The sequence below is a fragment of the Kryptolebias marmoratus genome, linkage group LG2 (assembly GCF_001649575.2).
Source record: "Kryptolebias marmoratus isolate JLee-2015 linkage group LG2, ASM164957v2, whole genome shotgun sequence".
Classification (NCBI taxonomy): domain Eukaryota; kingdom Metazoa; phylum Chordata; class Actinopteri; order Cyprinodontiformes; family Rivulidae; genus Kryptolebias; species Kryptolebias marmoratus.
Window position 1 is genome coordinate 27,789,630 of NC_051431.1, and position 21,100 is coordinate 27,810,729.

Here is a 21,100-nt window from a genome sequence, read left to right on the forward strand (position 1 = left end):
GAGGGCTGGCCATGGCAGCGGGAGGGTTTTCATTATACGTCACAATGGTTGCCATGGTGAAGCTATTTGCTCCTCCTCCTGCTGCCGTGATCTCTGTGGCTCCCCCTGCTGGTCCAAGGAGACTAATTGCTTCTGAACCAAATACAGAAATATTTCTAAATAATATTTAAGCGTTAATTTCTCTACATTTTCGTTTTCTATCTGTTTGTTTCAAAGCCCATGTCTGTGTAAAAGATTAATGTTTTTTTCTGAATCTTTTATTTAAATAATTTACTCATCAGTGGATAAGTAAAGTATCCAATTATTCACTCATTTATAAAAAATCTTGTTATCTCCTGTGGCCAAAAGGCAGAAGAGGAACGATAATGTTTTTGACTGTGTCTGTGTTTGTCTTTTCTCAGCAACATATTTCAGAACCCCTGGACAGATTTTAACGAAACTCTGAGAAAGTAATCATTGGATGTACATCTACAACTAATTAGTGATTAGATACTGCAAGATACTGCAATGATCTTTTAACACTCAAAGTATTTGTTGAGGATAATTCTCAGCTATTACCAAAACAAAATTTAGATGAATATCTGTAAAACTGACTGAGTTAGAGCCATCTTTGTTTTTCCAAGGTCAGTAGGCTGTAGCAGCCATCTTATGTTGGGTTGACTTTAAAATTGAATGAGTTGTAGTTGTGCATCCAATGATTACTTTCTAAGAATTTCATTAAAATCTGTCCACTTATTTATGAGATATTTTGCTAACAGACAGACACACAAAGACATGTACATATATGGGCAAACCATTATTGCTTGTCCTTTGACAACAGGTGATAAAAGTGTGAGTTTAACATCTAAAATCAGTTTTTGCAGCAATTCTTAACATATTATAGCATGAACACAGTTGCTGGACTGACCCCCCTACACCAACCTGCAGCATATTTATGAGACTAAAGAAAGTTCTGTGTGTTGCTTGTTAATACTGAGGTTTTACCATAGTTGCATCTGGATTTTGGACAAGTCACACAATGATCTAAAACTTTTTTTATTTTCTGAACAGAAAAAAACGGTTTTGTCTATACTGTTTATTAAATTTATGTCAAGTAGGGGCAATTTTTTTTCCACATTTACTGTCCTCAAAAGGGACAAAAAAGAAGAAAACACATTCAAGTTAAAAGGAATGTATAAAATGAGTTGCTAAAACCACAATAAACATATTACCAAAACCAAAAACAAAACTATCTACTCAGGATGGACTGTCAGGATTTAATACTACACACAGTTAATCTATATTTATGAAATGGCATTCATCATAAATAAAAAAAGTTGTGGAAAAAAACAAAACAAAATTTTAGGCATAGAGTTAGAGATGCAGAGTTCAGAGTCTGCACATTTACATTAAGAGTCCAACAAAGTTTGAAGCAGTGTGAACTGCTGTTTTTTATCTACAAAATGTGCATTTTAACAAACAGTTACTGTATGTACACTGTACAGATTTACACAGAAACATACAGCGTTTCCAAAGATCCAGAACCAGCTGCAAAAGCAGGTCAGACAGAACATGTTAACTGGCCGAAGCTGCTGATAGAACGGGTCAGACAGAACATATTAACGGGCCGAAGCAGCTGATGGAACGGGTCAGACGGGACATGTTAACGGGCCGAAGCAGCTGATAGAACGGGTCAGACAGAACATGTTAACGGGCCGAAGCAGCTGCATGCAGTTTCTGTCCTGGAATCCAGATGTTTTCTCTACTTGCTGTAATATAAAAGAAATGTAATCGAAAGAGACTTCAGGATTCTGTTCGTCCATCAACAAACTCTTCCTGTAGCACCACCCACAAAACAAAACCATCAAAGTTTTTTTTTTTTTACTTTTATTTAGACTCAATCTTTTCTTGGAAACAATTCTATGAAGGTGGAAAAAAATGAGGACTTTTTTTTTCACTGGATCTGACCTTAAACTAACGTATGAGGTCCTGTTGGAGGTTGGCAGTGTGATGTAGGAATGTGGAGCAGTTTCAGAGCCATGATGACTTACATAACTGAGTGAAACATGATCTCAGTCCTTTAAAAAGCATGTTCTATGTTTAATCAGTCGCCATAACATCATTTTAACCAGTAAACATTGAGGTGAGACTATTACAACTATTATTATTATTATTATTATTAATATTATAAACTTTACAAACCTTAGACAAAACTGTTGGCGTACCTTTTTAAAAAGTATTTCACCAGTTCTAGGAGAGCTTTTAACCCCAGCAATGTTCTCATGCTGACACATTACATTCACCCTCACCATAAAAATCAGGATTCATAAAGGGGGGGCTAAATTTTCCCTTTCCAAATGTCCTGAACTGCATTTCTAGACAGAAAGTCTCTGTATTTCTCTTTTTCTGGTTCCAAAAACAGGAAGAATATTCACGACTGGTCTGCACGGTGGAGACAGGTGCGACGACGTAACGAGTTGGTTGCTCATTTCTTCATAAAACTTGCCCGACACATTCACTTTCAAAGATCCTATTTGCCATTCTTTAAGTGACAGTTCAGATCTTTTGAAGCGGGGTTCTGCGGAAAGGTGATGAACAGTTAATATCTTACCTCTTGCAGGTAGCTCTTTGAACGACTTCAGTTTCGAGAAATAAAGTTTGATTCTGACAGAAATGATGAGCTAATGGTCCATCTTAGCTGGATCAAGCATGTCAGTGCTGTCAGAATTAAAGATTTAAACTCTGTTTCTTCAAACTGAGGTTGTTTAAAGAGCTATCTACAACAGGTACGATATTAATGGTTCATAATCTTTTTACTAGGGTTTTTTTTATATCACTATTTTTTAAAGTGCTTTCTAATAAAAACATTTTACCACAGCCCATCAAAACACATTAAAAAATACCCTCAATAAAAATTCAAACAGCTACAAATATTTCCCCTTAAATTTATAGGAGAAAACATAAAAACATAATATTGATAAGTGAGATTCAGGCAGACTGTAGCTGTGATGAGCTCTGACAGGTGTTTGAGAGTCTGAGTTTTGGAAACTCTCAGGACATTAGAGTGAAACTCCTTTATTTGTATTATTTTTATCAGAGAGAAAAGTTGCTCCCACTGACAAACGGCGTTAATGAAACAGCTGCGTGGAGGAGTCAGATTTTGGTCACCACCTCCACCTCTCCTCGGAAGTCTGATCATCTCTTTTCCTCTCAACCCAAACAAATTAACAAATGATTTAATTTTCTCAGCTTCAAAGTTGACAAATTACCATGTACTTTGGCACTAAATCCTGTTTGAAAACAAAACATGCAACCAAAAGAACAAAAACAAACAATAAAAAAACAGGCACGTTTTTGTTAGACCCCATTCTTTCTACAGAACCGCGTTTCAAAAGATCAGGCCGTTCCTTCATCATCTCCAGAAACACTTTGAAGAAGTTTTTGACCCCATATGAATGGGAGACAGTATGTGTGAGTTGTTAAATATAGATTTAATTTTGTGGTTTTAAAATTGTGATTGTTGTGGAGAGTTGGTGAAGTGCTCCTTGTGGCTTATATCAAAACACCTGCATAAGACATCACACTTCAGTTTGCTGCTGTGAGTCGGTGATAATGGTTACCCCTCGACGAAGCCCATCTATACTTTCCAAACTGCTGCCGTGTTCAGAGTCCAGCCCACAAGGGGCTGATGTGTCCGAGGCAGACGACGTCCTGACAGATAGATGCATATTTAGTGAGACAGAGTCAGTAAGATCACCAGGTCCTGGTGATACCTGACCCATTGAAGTGCTGAAGTCCCCATGGGGCACCTCCCCAGTGGGTATCTGATGGGAGGGGAGATACTGGTTGGGGTGGAAGTGTGGCCTGGCATGCTGATGCCTTGTGCTGCTGGAGTTCAGGGCGGTCTCCTTGGGCACCGGCAGACTGGCCAGTAGTGGCGTATAAGGTTCAGGATAGTCCTCGCCTGTGGGCAACGGAGGTGGTACCTGGTCGTGGCTAAGAAATTCTTCTTCATGGGGAGGAGGATAGTCACTATCCACATCATACCCTCCGAGGTAGTAGTCTGATTCCAGGTCATTGGTGGTTGCTCCAGGACAAGGGGCTAAGCCACCCACATCAGGGCCAGGAGCTGCCTTGTAGTTTGGCTCTTCTTCAGTGTCTGACAGCCTTGTGCTTGGCATCCAGTCCGATGTGTCCCAGTGATAAGCTGCACAGTAGGAGAGAACATGATTAGTAACAATCTTAAAGCCAACAAACTTGTCTTTTCAGTGTTAAGATGTGCAGTTGGCATGCATTCAGAAAGCTTAGACTCAATAACATCAAGCCAAGGGAACAAGGAACAACTTGCACAGAAAAGATGTTAGCTTTGAGGAGGTTTATGGCATGCACAACACGAGCCTTCAAGGGCAGCATGCTTCATAAAGACTTCAGACCACACAAGACATGTTCTGTACCAAAAGCTCCATGAGAAAAAAACAAAACAAATACACAGCAAAAGTTCCAATTTGCTAAGAGGAGGCAACAACAAGTGTAAAAATATGAGTGATATAATGAAGGCTAATAGTGACAACAAATGGTTTAATGCCTGGATTACCTTGAAAAATGACTTCATCTGGCCTCTTTTAACATCTCCAAAAACACATCTACAAATGGTATCAAACTGCAGAATGTCATTTAACAAACCACAGCTTGAACAGAACCTTTCAATTTGTTGTAACCCACAATCGGTTGAGTTTAGGTGTTCGTCATATCACAAAATAGACAATTAAGGTTAGACATAAAATCTAATTAACTCTTACATACATATTCTTGCAGTGTATACAAACAGCTGATCCATGTTCTGGAGTTAGGCTGGTCTGGGACATTTGTTTTGGCCACCAGGTTAAAGTACAACCAATTTCCAATACAAAGTCATGGAAAAACAGTCTAATATGTTCTGTTCTACAAATACTTCAGCCTGTTTACAACAGCCTTTGGAAAGGTTGATATACATTGGAGTGGGGGGATAAAACTAACTTCATATTTGAGCTGGCAAACAATAAAACCTGGTATAGCTCCCAAGCTGCTTCCAGTGTCATCTGATGAACAGTTGGCAGGTATATAATCAAATATCCCAGAGATAATGGTATTTACTGAAGACTTCTTTTCCGTTTCTCCTTGTTAATCTTTATTGTAGTTGTTTTATTTAATCTTTTTTGTTTTCTTTTCAGCCAAAGTTTAGATCTTTTGAGAGTTAGGGTTCTGTGATGTGAAGCTTCCTTGTTGAACTGGACTAAAGGAGAACAAAGTTCTTTGAGTATGTCATCTGCTAAAACTTTAAAATGTGTTCATAATCTATCCGCAGCTTATGTACTATGAGTTAATGATTTTTCAAGGTATTGGTTTTTCGAAATGTTTCTTTACTGAGTATTTTGAGCTAATATAGATTGCATTTGAACCTAATCACTTCACAGGAATGTCCTTGTCAAGGCAAGTTGTATGTACTCCCTTTATCAGTTTCAAGTACTGTCTTCTTCATGTTATTCTTAGTGACAGAATCAATCTAATATTAATTTATTTTATTGATCACAGTGAAATACAATTAGACATTTAAATCATCACTAGTTTAGAGATGTAAAAGATTACTCTCATTGTAAAGCATACATTTTTTATTTGCTTTAAAAGGTGTTTTAAACACAGCCAGAAAAAAACTTTAACTCTCTCTGCATCGCAAGACCGTGGTAGTAAACTATTGGGCAATAGTTGTAACTTCAACTAATCAGTCTCTGATCTGTCCTTCTGTATTCAAACCAAGGCTCTCTTCTATCCTCTCAATAAGAAGCCATTACCTTTCTCCTGTTTTTATTTTCTTCAGTGAAGTTGTTTTATTTTTATGCTGTTTAGAACCAAAAATGAATACGTTTAGTAATTAAGTTAACCCTCTCATTGACTTTGGGTGAAATTGACCCAAAGTTACAAGGGCTTCTCTACCTGGTCTCAAGGAAAGGGAAACCTACGGACAAGGTGATTGGCTCTGGACCAGCAGTAGAAACCTTTTTTGTTCCCAGTAGTGACGCAAATGAAATGGCAATGTTTGGGAATTTCTTTTATTTTTGGCGTTTTGATTTTGTTTTCTCGGTTTGAGTTTTCTGTAGATTCTTGCTTTTCAGTGTTTTCACTATACGTTTCAGTTATTTCTGTCCGTCTATTGAGTTTAGCAGACATTCTTAATTATTCTGTTCTCCTGTTTAGCCTGGTATTCAGATTTTTGTTCCATGCTCAGTTCCCTTTAGCTACTCTGTCCTACCTTGTACACTCACCTGTCCTCAGTCAGCTATCACCTTCTCAGTAGATAAAAGCTTCTTGTTTTTGACCAGTCCCTGTCAGGTTTTGTTTTTATTCAATAAAATACACATTTAGATTTACACCTGCCTGCCAGCATCCTTGGGTCCACAACCAACAACCACATTGGTTACATGAAATGTGTATTTCCTAGCTTGATGAACAACCATTTTCGCCACAAAGTTATTTACCTGTTTCTTCTCTCTGTTAATCAAACTCTGTAATTCGACTCACCCATCAAATTATTTTTGTTCATCTAACTTAAAAACTTCAAATACCTGTGCGTTATTTATTCATTCAGGAGTCTTTAAAGCCTAAACAAAATTTGATCTTGTGATTAAAATAACTTATTGCCTGATATTGATTTATATATAACTCTTATTAACAGCCATAACATCCAAAAGGTTTTATTGTGTTATAACATCATTGTCTTAATTAATCATTGCAATCCTTACTCAAGTTCTGATCAGAAAGTACCTTTCCCTTTTTGTGTATAATGGAAGTCGGTCCTATTATTATATTTTTAAAGCATATTAATTATTGTAAATCTTGTGATTTAAACTTGTCCAATCTAAAATCCTTGTGTGGTCTAAGTGTGAACTTCATGAGTTGGATGCTGACCTTTAGATAAAACTGTTCAAGACTCTTATAAGGTTTCCACTATAAATATAAAAAATGTTTTTCTTTGCTCTACTTTTTTTTACATTCCTTTTCAAGTGGGTCCACTTCTTATCCGGTCCTCTACCAGAGGCCTGGAAGCTTGAGGGTGATTGTCTTGTTCTAGTAGTCCATTTCTCATCAGCCGTCCTGGTTAAAGTTGACCTTATGAGTTCAGGTGTTTTTCGAGATGGCATCGCATCATTTCCATGTCTCTCACTCATTACGGAGTCAAGGTTGCTCAGAAGTTGGCTGCACAGGGGTTTAAAGCCTCAGCCCCTTATCTTCCTGTGCCAAAGTCGTGTGACACAACCATTGTGCCAACCTCCCATCTGGCTTTTATTTATGTCACACAACTTTGGCACAGGAAAATCAAGGGCTCAGGGTTTGAACCCCTATGCAGCTAACCTCTGAATAAGAGAATTTTCTGAACAAGATGTTTGAAATCAGGATCTAAGTTTTAGGTTTTACACATGCGTAAATTTAGACAGTTTATACTATTTGATAAGTATTTTCCCTTTGAAATTTAGGTCAGAAGAGTGTTAATAATTCTACCAATTGTCAGATTAGTTTGAGGAATGATCAGATTTGAAGTGAGAACTTTGTTTATCAACTTGCATTAGCTTAAATATCATAACCAGACCCACTGCTTTTTATCACCCAAAGAAGAAGAGGTGTCTGACTGGATCTGGGTAGGCCTTCCCTGGAAATGATGCCAAGCAGGTTGTCCCTGACCAGGCCCATGGAAGGATGTGAACCTGAGAGTCAACTGAGGATCAGCTGAGGTCAACAGCTTGACCTGAAGGTCACACAGGAGCATTAAGGTGGTGGCTTCTGAAGGCTCATCAGCTTCAGCTGATGGAGTCGAAAGTTGAAAGGAAATGCAGCATCTATGAGCAAATTTTTATCTGGACTTATCTTTAACCATTTTGTAAAATTAAGTTCTTGCAGTTACACACAGTTTCAGTAGTTTTTCATCTACTACTGTTGGACTTTTACAAAACAATAAACAAATCTAGACAAAGCTAAATGAGTAATCTTCAGATTATTGTCAGCCAGTTCTGATAGGGCTCGGGCAGCTTCTCCTGTTCAAAAAGGTTCTGTTAGGAGCACATAATACCAATCACATAATGCAAAATAAAAACGAAGATTAAACAAGAAACACATTTTTCAGTTCTTGCAGAATATGTAACAAGCTTAATCCTGTAAATAAACTTTGTTAAAACTATTTGACTATTTTCTTATTAGATAAGTGAAGATGTCAATTTCATGTATTAATTTTCAACACATTTCATAAGACTTCACAATTTCAAAATGACAGATTTCTTCTCTATCCTTTTTTCCTTTGAGTCTACAAAGAAGTGTAGAGAAAATTAGGGACTCATGATTCATGTATGTGTAACCTCTCAATGTAAACAACTTATCCAGAGTGATACCAGAGAATCTGTCAAAACAGACCGACCCTTTAGACAGAACAATTGATGAATGGAGGTCAGGGAGTAGAAACAAGGAGGGGTTGTTTCACGCTACACGTCATATCTCCATTTTTTATGATAAATCATAAATCAACTGTTTTGGTCACCCTTCACATTTGTCTGTGGTTTTATGGATGGCTAACCAATGAAAAGTGTAAAAAAAATGCATGTGTAAACACTGTTTACTGAACAGAAAATATATATTTTTTTTAATTTCCTGAAAAGTTGTGTTTTTAGAGTTACAAGATTTCTTGTAACTACAATTTATTTTATCGTCGTAGTGGAGCATGGTGGCAAAGTATCCATGACATGGGGTCTGTGTACACCGGTGTGGGTTGGCTACCCAGAATTTAAAGCAGGCTACAATCTCATTGCACTCCAAGTAAATCATATCAGTGGTCTTAGTGGTACAAATGCATACCACCGTCAGTAACCCTTTATTCACTTCTGGATTCAAAGCAAGAAGCACATCTTTTTATTATGATCTGGTCTTCTGGACAAGAAAGGAAGAAGTGTTCTTCACAGAAAAGCACTTCACCTGCATGCTCTTATGCTGTTGATGGTGTTTCCTTCTTGACAGGAAAACTGAAACTGATGCTGGAGGCCCAGAAACCTCCCAGATATAGTATAAAAGTCATGGAAAAAACTAGCAAAGATGTGATACACATTGAGGTAGCATTGTGCTAGCATAACAAGATCTTCTTGCTGCATCCGGACATGGTCTGAGAGAATTGTGACTGGGCAAGATCTGGGGTGTGGGTTTATGTGATATGTGGTATGTAATGCTGACATACAGAGAGTGGTCAGGGGGCAGGAGAGTGCTTCTGGGTTGCAAAAAACAGCAGGAAAACCCTGTTTGGTGAGTACTAGGAGCATAGCAGCATCATAATTGCCTTCACACTGAAGGAGATTTTCCAGCAATGTTCTAATATGTGATGTAGGTTGTGGAGAACAGGGGGGGTCTTCATCCTGTGTAAACAGAGCCTTTCAGACAAACGAGCAGCAATGAAACACCTCCCCCTCCTGCCCCCACCATCATCCTGAATACAGATTTCATTTAGGAGCAAAAAAAGAGGTGAAATTCAAACAAAACTAGACAATTTTCATGCATTAAAGCTGAGCACAAAACATCAGCAGCCTAGAGCAGCGAAAACAGTCTCACATAACTTGGACTGAAACTGAGGACAAGATTGGGAAAAGAACGATCATTGGCCTGGCTTCCAAACAGCACAGCACAGCACAAAACAAGCTGGGGAAAACACACAGGCACAAATATTTGAACGAAGAAGGAAATGAGATGATGTCACCAGTGGTGGTGACATAAAAGTACAGCACAGAGATTTAGTGGGTAGACAAAATAACTTCAATCTGAAGACACTAAATTTATTCACTGAAATTTTGATTTGTATGCAGAATTTGCAGATGGTTGGTCAGTGGTTGTAGTTTTAGATGGTCTTCTGATGGATGTGATGAGTTAAGTTTGGCTTCACTTTTCAGAGTGTAGACACAACTAGTTTATTAAAAAATACTGAAACTCCTTAGCTTATTAGTAAAAAATCTTCTTTATTCAATCTCCTGAAAGTTTCCACCCTCCTGACCAGGTGGATCAAGGGAATTATTGCATCACCTACATTTTCTTAAGACTTTTTGGATCAAGAGCAAAATATGTAAGAGTTCGTTGGTATTAGATAAAACCTGGGTTTATTTTTAACTACAAGGCCTGACTTACAAGAGGAATACTGATGTTCAGTATCCACAATCAGAAGAACCATAAACATCAATGTGGTGGATGTTGTACTGCCAGGAGAACACCACTGCTGCCTAAAAACATTACTATCTCTTTCGACACAGTTGAAAGCCATACATAAAGGCAAGTAGGCTTTTAGAAAAATGAAGAAATTAAAAACTTTTGGTTTAAATGAAAAACAGCTAGTTATTATAGATTCAAAAGACACTAATCTGTTGCTTTTAATAGTTAAATAATATTTTATTAGTTTACACCCATCTTTGTTGCATCTGGGCTGGAAGTTACTAGTGAAACGCCTTAATTTTAAAAGAAAACGAGTCAGGCAACAACTCAACAATGTAAAAACAAAGTCGTAAAGTGCAGTTTAATAGTTCACCGGCTGTTATTTTAATATAGACTAAATAAATGTGAGCTGAGTGTATTTCTGGAAAAACTTGTCTCTTCTTTCCTCAGTTTGTGTTTCTGTTTTTTTTATGTGACATCATTTCACTTATGAAGGTAAAATGTTCATGACAGAGCTACTTTACAACCTGCCACATTTACAGAATCACTAATAAGATCCAAGTGGCAGCTGCTGAGTCTCAGACAGTGGATGGCACTGATTAGGACTCTTCCAAGAGCTTATCACCCAGCCACACTGAGGTGTGGAAGTAAGGAGAAGGTGACCAAAACACTGATGGTCACTGACTTCAGAGATCTTGCACGGAGATGCGACTCAGTTCCAGAACCAGAACTGCAGGGCTTCAACAATCTGGACTTCATGGCTTGATGGAAGCCTCTTCTCAGTGCAAAACACTTGACAACTAAAACTGGTCAAGTTTAAGGAAATTTGGTAATTTTGATGCTTGGGGCACTCATCTAAAAATGCTATTCTCTGGAACATCAGAGAACAGGATTCTCTGGTTTGATGAAACCAATACTGAACTGCTGAGACTTCAGGAAGAGAGGCGCAGTGGAAGAAATGCTCTGAATGCTGCGATTGTTGCGTGGAGTAAGACAGCTGTTATCCGCCGGCGATTTCAGGCTTTACAGCACCTTCAGCTGGGGGACAGACGGCATAAATGTTTAAGGGTAAGCTAACACTGTTGTTTATATACCTACCTTCGCTCTTTATGCTTGCATCTGGTCACACCCACGACCAATTAGTGAAGAGGAGCTAAGCTTGCGCCACCCACCAAGCAGGGCCGACCCGGCTGGCCCTACTCCGAAGCAGGGACCAAAGAAGCAGGGCTGGCCTCGAAAAGATGCAGATGGAAACGTGTGCAAAGCAAGCCGAGTAGAGTGGAGCCGGGACCTTTAGAGCCCGTGTAAAAGGCGCATTAGAGAGGACCAGCCAGAGTCACGGCTGGATCCTATCAAACATGGCTCCACCAATGGTTTCCATTCAATTGGGCTGAGAGTGAGAGGATTAACAAAATAGAATGGCAGAAAATCCTTCAATCCAGATGTGCAACACTTGTTGCATCAAACCCCAAAAGACTCAAGGCTGGAATTCTGCCAAAGTTGCTTCAACTTGGGACTAAGGAAAAGGCCCGGATACTTATGGAAATGTGAAATCTCTAAGGTACTAATATCAAACCTCAAAACAAACAATTTTTAAGATAAACTGCTCTGCTTACTGAAACTACTAATCACCTATTTCATGCAGAGTATAATGTGAACTACATCTTACAGACATTTAACTTTACGATTCAAGTGATTTTTATTGGATTTTTGTTATTTTGTCTACTCACTTTTGATACAAAGATGAAAAAGAAATTGGTACTGGCAAGAAAAAGAGAGAGAGAGATTGAGGGGTGGGGGTTGTGGTCACCTCTGTTGTAGGTTTCACCTTGGTCCATAACTGACACTGTCAGATGGAAGCACAAGAAAACACAGCACTGGACCGTGAGTGTGCAAAGTATCCAAAATCAAAAAAATAAAAATGAATGAATGAATAAATAAATAAATGAGGTTCTGTCTTGTTTTGTGTATTTACTGACACCAAAAATTCCTAGGGGTATGAACAAAGTCACTGCTGTTTACTTAAAACTCTTTTCTTACCAAGGTTTTCCTGATTTAATGTACCATGTTAGGGGTGGGTTATATGGCCAAAATATCATATCACAATTTATTATATTGTAAAACATGATCCCAATGTTTTGCACATTACTGAACATTGCAACCAAACTATTTCCCTGTGTGAAACATAAAAGAAAACTATGCCAGGGTATTTAGGCCAAACAACATTTCCGAACAGATTTTAATCAGTTTGTGTAATTGTGCCAACTTGTGCAAAGTACAATTAACATTTATCTATTCATCCATTTTCTCTACCCACTTTTCTGTTCGGGGTTGCTGGGTGCTGATGCCTATCTCCAGCAAGACTTGAATGTGGTCTATAAATGAAACTGCAATCTCTCTGGTTGGGCAGATCAACAGCACCTTCTAATTCTACACAATCTAATATCATCACATTTACCCATTAGACCTATTTTATTCATAAAGTGAAAAAGTAGTATGCAGTGCTAACAAATGAAGATTGTCCTGCAATCTGACCCAAAAAGAGAACAAATTGTTCATACATACTGAGTTGTTAGCTCCAGCGCATTGCATAGTGGTATGCACTTTGTGAGTACAACACTGATATTGGAGGGATCAAATGAAGCAGAAAAGCTGGAGCAAAAGCCAAGTGCTGTGCATTTGTAGTAAATCAAGACTTTAACATTTTAATTTGTCTGCTGATCCTAGGTTAGAACTGATGGGTAGGCACAAACTTCAGGCTCAAACGGGGGATCTGTTTGCAAAGCCCAGCTCCTCTATAAGCCCAGAGTCTGCAGTCAGCAACTTCACTGCAGTAAATTTCAGCCAGAGTCTAATCAGTTTGAGGAAAGAAAAAGAAGTCTGGTTGTCAAGATAACGACTAGTCAAAGCAGGACCGAGACCAAAGAGGCTTAACATTAAACTCCAATCTAAAAAATTTCACAGCAGTTCATACAAACACTAGTTTATTAACTTTACACTGCTGTCCGATTTGATTATGATGGTTATTTGTGTGAAAGTCTCTGATTACTTAAACTGAAGACCAAGTCGACTGCAGTTCATTACCAGGAATGATTACATCAAATTTAATTTAATCATATAGCACATTTAAAACAACTTCCGTTGGCCAAAGTGCTGCACATAAAACAGTGAGGAAAATGACAACAAAGCACAAGAGACCCTAAAACCAAACAATGAAATAAAAACTACTGTAAAAATGGTAAAACATAAAATAAACTAAAAAACAATAAAATACTAAAACAATGCAAAAATGTCTATTGCCATGCTCTATTAAATACCAGTGAGCACAAATGTGTTTTAAAAGGAGCCTTAAAAACACCACGAGTTGAAGCCTGTCTAATATGAAGGTGCAGTTTAGGAGCTATAACTAAAGACCTGATCACCTATATGGACTAGCCTGGACCTCAGGACAATTAAAAGCAAACGATCTGAGGGACCTAGAGGCCACATAAGGCAGGAGGTCAGACGGATATACAGGAGCCTGTCCACTCAGTGCCAGTAATGATCTACGTGAAGCACCTGCTTCAATACGAAATGTGATAAAAAAAGAACCAAGCAAAGTAACAAAAGTAACAGCGTTAAAAAGAAAACTTTGACAGCAGTTCAAGTGAACATGATTCTATTAATTTTTTTCAGCTCGTTACTCTGCATGATCTTAGCCCTACCCTGAGAAGCCATAATTTGAATACAGTATTTGATCAAAATAGCTTTTTAGTGCAAAACAAAAATTTATCAATATGCAAAATCTTTGTGCACAATATCAACAATGCAAAGGATTCCAAAACGACTGCAGACACAAACAATCAGATCCTCTACAAGCCCAGAGCCGGCACATGGAAAGTGCATTAATATTGCAATTACTTGTTTTTCTAATATTGTGCAGCCATTCTTATTTTCCCCCAAACTGAAATGACTCTGGTCTCTGTCTACTGCAAGTGAGATACTGACTGTTAATAATAACCTCACATAACCCACTTTAAACAATCTAAACTATATATTTAAACTGTCCAGTGTTTCTTCCTAAGCTGAGCTCATTTTCCCTCCAGGACAGGGCATAGAAAAGCAAAAACATGCTCTACTCTCTGTCTGGTGAAACAAATCAAAGCAATAATGGTGGGCAGGGCGAAGGATCATTTTCTTTCTAATGGAAGTAGTTCTGAAGATCATTTGAGTTTTGGCTTGCAGACCCCTAAAAGTGAAAATCTAAAAATGGAAAAAATAAATTATTTAAACACAAAAGCGACAAATGGAAGAGCAAGTGAGGAGTCACAAAGAAGATGAGACATGGTACCTTCACTCTCGATTGTGTCGACTGCATCATTAACCAGTCGAATGACAGTCACAATGGAGGCTTGAGGAGGGAAACAAGGAGCAGATAAGTTTTTGAAAAACAGGCATTTGTAGTGAAAATAGCTCACCGTGCTGTTGGTCAGGGCTGCCCCTCATACTTACAGCCGTGATTACAGAAATACACCATAACCAGTGCTGTCTGATACTGAAACCAACACAAACTCTTTATTTTCATTTTAATCTGACTTCTTTCTAAATTAGACTTTTAGGGGAAATTGCACAAAATATTAATACTTACGTGCATAAATTTTAAATAACTGAACTAATAGAGCAAGTACAGACAACAAGGATGCATTTAAAAAGAAAGAAATGTGAGAACAAAACAAAAAAATTAAAGATTTCTGTTTTGTTTTGTTTGTTTGTTATACCGGTGGATAGACTTTCTTATTGTGGTGACACCAGTCAGTCTGAAGCAAACACATTTGGAACAATATTGGTTTTGGTGAATTCAGCTGATGTTCACGACAGACAGATTCAATGAAAATGAAAAACACAAAAGCAAAACAAAACTCCTGCAAACAAACCACAAGCACCAAACCACCGAGTGCATGTGGAAGCTGCAGAGACAACCCATTCTCAAGCAGTTCAGAAGTCTCTGGTGTACCAAAGAGAAAGGAAAACTTCTAGATGAGTTTTAAATACGATCAGATAGTTTCAGGGTCTCTTTTAAAAGTAAAGACCATCCTCTATTTACATTACCTTTGGTCAGTGACAAAAACCTTTTATGAAACACTTCCGGCCAGGTTGGAAACACCTTCTTCTCATCTCTGTGTGATTTATAAAAGGACTGAAGCAGCATGAGAGGTTGAAGTGAATCTGACGCTGTTATGCCTCTGAGCCGCCAAGGGGGGTAGTGACAGAGACGTAACCATCTATAACTGTAACAACAGGTCAGCATTTCAGCTCAAAGGTCTGATGTAGTGATAACAGTCGGCCTCGGGCAACCAGCTGACTGCAAGATTTCAAATGGGAGAAGTCCAACAAAACATTGTATGCATAGCTCCACATTAAAGACAGAATCTCCCTGGGCTGCAACTGTTTGAGACTAGTTGGCAAATAAAGTAAATCATACATGTTTTCATTTGCAGTCTCGCTGAATTCTGAGTGTTTTCAGGCAAACAACCAGAGCGCTGTGGAGCTATGTTTTGCGTGGCCAAATTTGAAAAATCACAACCTTTTCTTGTTTGCATGACTTGCAAAACTGTATTCTAGTCCGTGCACATTATTTTGTTGTCCACCTCTACTCACATAGCCCTGAACCACTTTAAACCCACCTTGACAGCCATCCCCATGTTTATGTTTTTATCTATTGAAGTACACTTTAAAAAAGAAGAGAGGCAAATTTGGACCAATTTTTTAAAAATATAATAATTATTGTTAGACCTGGATATTTTGGAACAGTAACCTTGGATGCTTTCATCTCCTGTGCAAGTATCAAAGAGAACTCTAGAATTACTGAAGCTAAACTGAGAAGGGTTCAAGACACCCACAGCAACTCTGCAACAACTTTGAGAAACACATTTGTTGCACAAAATGTTTGTACATGTACGAAATTCAAGTGACAAGAGTCCAAGCCTCTGCACCTCACACAAGGAAGTGGAGAACTCGCAAAACCTTTTAGAGACTCCCTGAAAAAAGCTGTTTGCCAACTAATCACTAACTGTCCCAGCTCAGTGAGATACTAGTTGAGAAACTATATGCTGACTTCATTCTTTAAAGCTTATGTCATTGTAGGACGTGGCCAGCTTGGCTGGCAGAAACCAGCCTTCAAACGAACCAATCAAGCTGGCCAAGTCCCCCATGATGTGTGCCTCCACAAATAAAATTGCCATTTCAGACTCAGTAGTGGGCCATTGGATGACGACCCCATCATGATGTGAAACAAAAAACAAACAAACAAAAAAAAATCAGGCAAATCGTGGTGAGGTCTTCAGGGGTGGATTAGGATTGCAGTGGGTTTCCCATTACATGTTCTAGAGCGTGATAGGTCTACAATGGTTTTGAGTGTGCACAAAACCAATGTGAGGAGGTTGTGGTGTAGTATTGTGTTGGCAGCATATCCATGACATGGGGCTTCCATGAGGGTCACCAATTTGAAGCAGGTCTGGCCAAAGTGGGATCATGGCTAGGCTATATCAAAGATTGTGATATGGCCATGGAAACAACCTAGCACAGACGTGATACCTGTGGTGGTAGTGTCTGTTAGTTGGAGAGTGTAGCAGGGCACCGTCTTAGACTCACTCACCAACTCTACCCTGTGATTACTTCTATTGGTGGTTCAAAGGTCTGTCAGTAGTTGATTAACTTTAACTATCTATTTTATCTTAGTCATTTTACACATAGCACCAATGCAGGGAAAAGGTGCCTCAGGCCCAGCTTGAAAGTGTTGCATAAGACTTATTTGGATAAAGATTTTCTTAGGGTAATAAGAGCTGCTAGTTCCCCTACGGAACATCTATGTTTTGTTTGGTTTCACATTTACAGAGGAATGGTGCGGTTGTGTAAAACTCCTAGTAGCTTACACCACAGTCAGAGATATGTGTTTATACACATAAAAATTACTGTTATGTTTCGCACAGCAAATGTAAAACTAAATTATCAAATAAAAATGCTGGGTTTTGCTTTTGTTTACTTCCCCTAAGAAAGTGGGACATTAAAAGGAGAGATTTGTGGCTCCAGACCATTCACAGAGAGGATAAACATGGTGAATTTGGGGATCCAATGAGTCGTCATGTACAGTCCTGCTCACCATTATTGGCACCCCTTCATGATTTGCATAGCTGAGTGAATATCTTCAAGATCATTCATTGGTTAATTCATGTCATATGTGTGGAGGCAGTCCATCACAAGTGATCTTTATGTGGGATTTGCAACAGGTGAGCCAAATTGGGTTTTCATATTGATTTGCAGCAAAGGGTGCCAATACCATTGGCATGGTAAAAATTATGTTTTTCTTTGTTTTCCTTATAATGTTTATCTTTNTCTTTTTAAATGTTTTTGATCATTTGCTGTTTTGCATCAAGCACAAGCTATCAGCAATAAAATGTTGTTTCACTTGATGAATTTCCTTCAGTAAATATTCCATTATATGTACTTAAACTTCATGGGTGCCAATAATGGTGAGCAGGACTGTATACACCTGTGGTAAAACATCAGAAGAGGTAAGTCAGTTTGTTGAAGTCTTCAATTTATATTTAAAAAGTTTAAGCCATGAAAGCTTTATGATTAAATGTTTACGTCCATTTTGTTTAGACATTTGGTGGGATTGATTGTCCAACACCTTGGAGGCCGGCTGAAGGGACAGTCTTGGATCCCGATGTTTGAAATTTTTTTTATATAACATTACCAATCAGCAACTTGTAGCAACATTGTATAATTGTTTGCCTGATGATATTTGCACACCTTAAACCTTCAGGTCAAATCCGTTTGCTTATTTCCTGCTTTTGTACCAAAAGACTGCTTGAATCACAGTGTTTGTTTTCCCCCTAATTACGATGTGAAAAAAAGATTTCTGCACTTCTTGTGCGAGCCTAACTAGGAACTAGTAGCCAGAATCTAAGCCAAATGTTTCGCAGTAAACTAGGAATAAATGTTCCAAATATGATAGAAACTTAGGCAAAAAAATATGAATTTGTTGTCACTGTCCCCGACAACACCAACATCTTTAAGAGGGATTTTATTTCTTTAAGAGAACACTTCAGAAATCCAACGACCAGTGCTGAAGAACGCTTCGTGCATCTCCTACAGACCCATTAAGCAAATGGTAAAATGACACTCTGGAATGAAAATGGGTTGGCAAGACATCTGTCAGAAAACCTTTGTGAATGTTTGGGAATGCATTGTGCTATTTAAAACTGGAACTCCTCGTCAGTAGAAAAATACGGAAGTATCACAGATCAAGATCAGATGCAGTCCAGACCCGGCTGCTGCTTTATTAAACACCATGGAGAAGAGGCTCAGATGCCACATCCACCGACTGAAAAAGGTTGTACCACAATGGAAATATGCTTCTCTCCTAATGATTTTATGTATTGGTAAAATCTAGTTCTAAGTCCAATAACTGTTTAAAAACAATTAAGTAGGTCAGATAAAGCACTGAAAATGATTCCCTTTGTAAACTGTCTCCATTATTAAAAATGTTAACAATGGAGTGATTTTAAATTTTGTAGCATTTTTGTAGAGTTCTCCACTTCTCTGTAGTTTAATCCCAAAAATTCACTCATGTTTATCTCAAAAATGAAAATGCAAATGCCAGTTACAATAAGCAATGGTAAGCAAAATTTATAAAGACGTCTGTTGTAGCCAAACAAATGAACAAGCAAAAGAAACATTTTAAACACCTCAAACAAGTAGGACTTATAAGACCTTCTTGTTGTTCATGTAATGGGTGTATCTTACCATTGTCGTCACAGGAGTCAGACTGGAAGGAGCTCAAGGACTGGATTTCTGAGTTGCTGCCCTTATTGCTGCCTGAGAAACATGTTTCTTCTTCTGCCATGTCAATCATTTTAGCTGCAGAGGAAAAATAGGAGTTAGAAGAGACAGCCCTGCTCGGCTGTCTTCAATGAGTTTGAGGTAAAATAAATAAATAAATAAAAATACAGGAAGTGTTGGTCATATGAAAATGTTCCCCTGCCTTTCTGAAGGCAGGGGAACCTTCACAGAACCAGTCAGTATATCCAAATGTTAGACCAATCTCAAAACATTCATTTCTTTTTTTTAAAAAAAGGAGAAAATAGTTTTTATTCAATTAAATACCTTCTTGAGTAAATACGGCATTTTGTAAACCTCCCAGTCTGGTTTTAAACATTTACACAGCACTGAAACAGTTAAGGGTTTTTATGATATTCTTTAAGCAAATGACTCTAGCTGCTTGATGATCCTTGTACGCTTAGATCTAACTGCAGCTTTTCTTACATTACGTTTAAAACACTGGGTTGGGATTACAGGTGTAGCATTATTTTGGTTCTGTTCATATTTGAGGGACAGAAGCAAATTCAATTTTCTTGAAAGAAAATTGAATTAATGTGATAAAAGTAAAACTAACAGATATTTAACATGTTTAAAACTGCCAAATTGCTGATAAAACCCTCTCCTAGAAGATACAAGGACCGCTTTTCACTGACAAATATTTATGGAAATGTTATGAAATGCACTGAACAGTATGTTGCACAATGTTATAAATTAGTAGTTTCTCACTATCCTTTCCAAACCTTTAATTCAACTGGTCGTATTAAACTCACCTTCATCACCTGCCAAAGGACTCTTGTGTATGGAGTCACAGTCTGAACGACAAGGCGACACTGGTGGCAGGTTGGGGGCCACGCTGCACACCACCACCCCTCTTCTGGTGGTCCCAGAGAGAATTCTTGGTGACTCAGGGTGAAAGGTGCTCATCTCTGTATGTTCTACAACGTGGCCATCTGACATCTTCTCCAGTTTGGACAGTGGTTCTCCTTGGAAACACGGTGTGTATGCCATGGGTCTCACAGGAACTTGTGGAGGTCCCATGACCCCAATTCCTCCCACCATAGTGGGGTCTAAACCTGTCTCTGAGTACAAGCTGAGAGGGTCTCCAGGCGAACAGTGCAGAGTCTTAAACTGAACACAACTAGCCTTGTTGAGAAGAGCTGCAGTGGCTGGGTCCTGGACCAGAGACAGGTTGCTCCGGGAGTAGTTCTTCTGAAAAACCTTCTTACGGAAAGCTATGAAAAGGATTATCAGGACAATGATGACAAAAAAGACCCCAGTGATGCCAATCAGCTCCTCTTTGCCAACCACAGCATGTCCGGCCTGCATGTCAGGAACAACAACGGGTCGCAGGCTGCAGCGTTGGCCCACAAAGCCTGGTGTGCAGTTACAGTAGAAGGAGCCAGGTGTGTTGACACAAGTGCCTCCATTCTCACACTGACCCTCAGGATTGCTCCGGTCACATTCATTCACATCTTCTTCACAACTGCAGGATGGAAGGATACAGGGAATAGATTATGTCAACATATTGTCTCTCATCACCTGAGTTCAGTTTCGGTTTAAATGTTCTGTTAGAAGTTTTCTCACTGATTCAGTTCTTAATAATATCTCAGTGTCAACCGGCAGCCTTTTGTGGCAGGATTTACAGTGAGAATGATGATCCAGACAGAGTAATGGTGCAACACCATTCAGCCTAACAGCATCAGAAAAACAACCCCTCAAAAGACACAATTGCAGCCTTAAATAGTCACTGCTGATAAAGGACTAAACCATTCTTCTCAGGAAAATTTACCAATTTTGTCATAGTTTTGGTATTTCCAGTTTGTTGTTTTGATTATTGTCTTGTTTCAGTTTAGTTTTTCCTGTTCATGTTTACTGTCACTATTCACTCCTCCCCAGTCACTCTTTTGCCCCTGATTATCTGCCACGCCCATCTCCACCTGTAAGTCATTGTAATCACTCACCTGTGCCCACTTCCCATAATTATCCCCTGTGCATATAACCTGGTCATTTTCTCCACCACCCCGCTGGATCATTGTTGTTGTTGTTGTCTTGTTCT

General features: G+C 38.6%; 1 protein-coding gene across 5 annotated transcripts in view; it reads right to left on the reverse strand.

Moving 5' to 3' along the window:
* Positions 1 to 1,060: 1,060 nt before the first annotated feature.
* Positions 1,061 to 21,100, reverse strand: part of fat3a (FAT atypical cadherin 3a) — a 131,613-nt gene continuing 111,573 nt past the window's right edge. For 2 of the 5 annotated variants that reach the window (XM_017432162.3, XM_017432160.3), the window contains 5 exons: positions 19,815 to 20,527; positions 18,970 to 19,083; positions 14,513 to 14,572; positions 11,993 to 12,028; positions 1,061 to 4,186 (listed from right to left, as the gene is read on the reverse strand). In XM_017432162.3, the coding sequence (XP_017287651.1) occupies positions 3,558 to 4,186; positions 11,993 to 12,028; positions 14,513 to 14,572; positions 18,970 to 19,083; positions 19,815 to 20,527 (1,552 nt within the window). In that variant the 3' untranslated portion in view covers positions 1,061 to 3,557. The remainder of the gene's footprint in view (positions 4,187 to 11,992; positions 12,029 to 14,512; positions 14,573 to 18,969; positions 19,084 to 19,814; positions 20,528 to 21,100) is intronic. The other 3 variants (XM_017432164.3, XM_017432163.3, XM_017432161.3) reach the window with 2 other exon arrangements.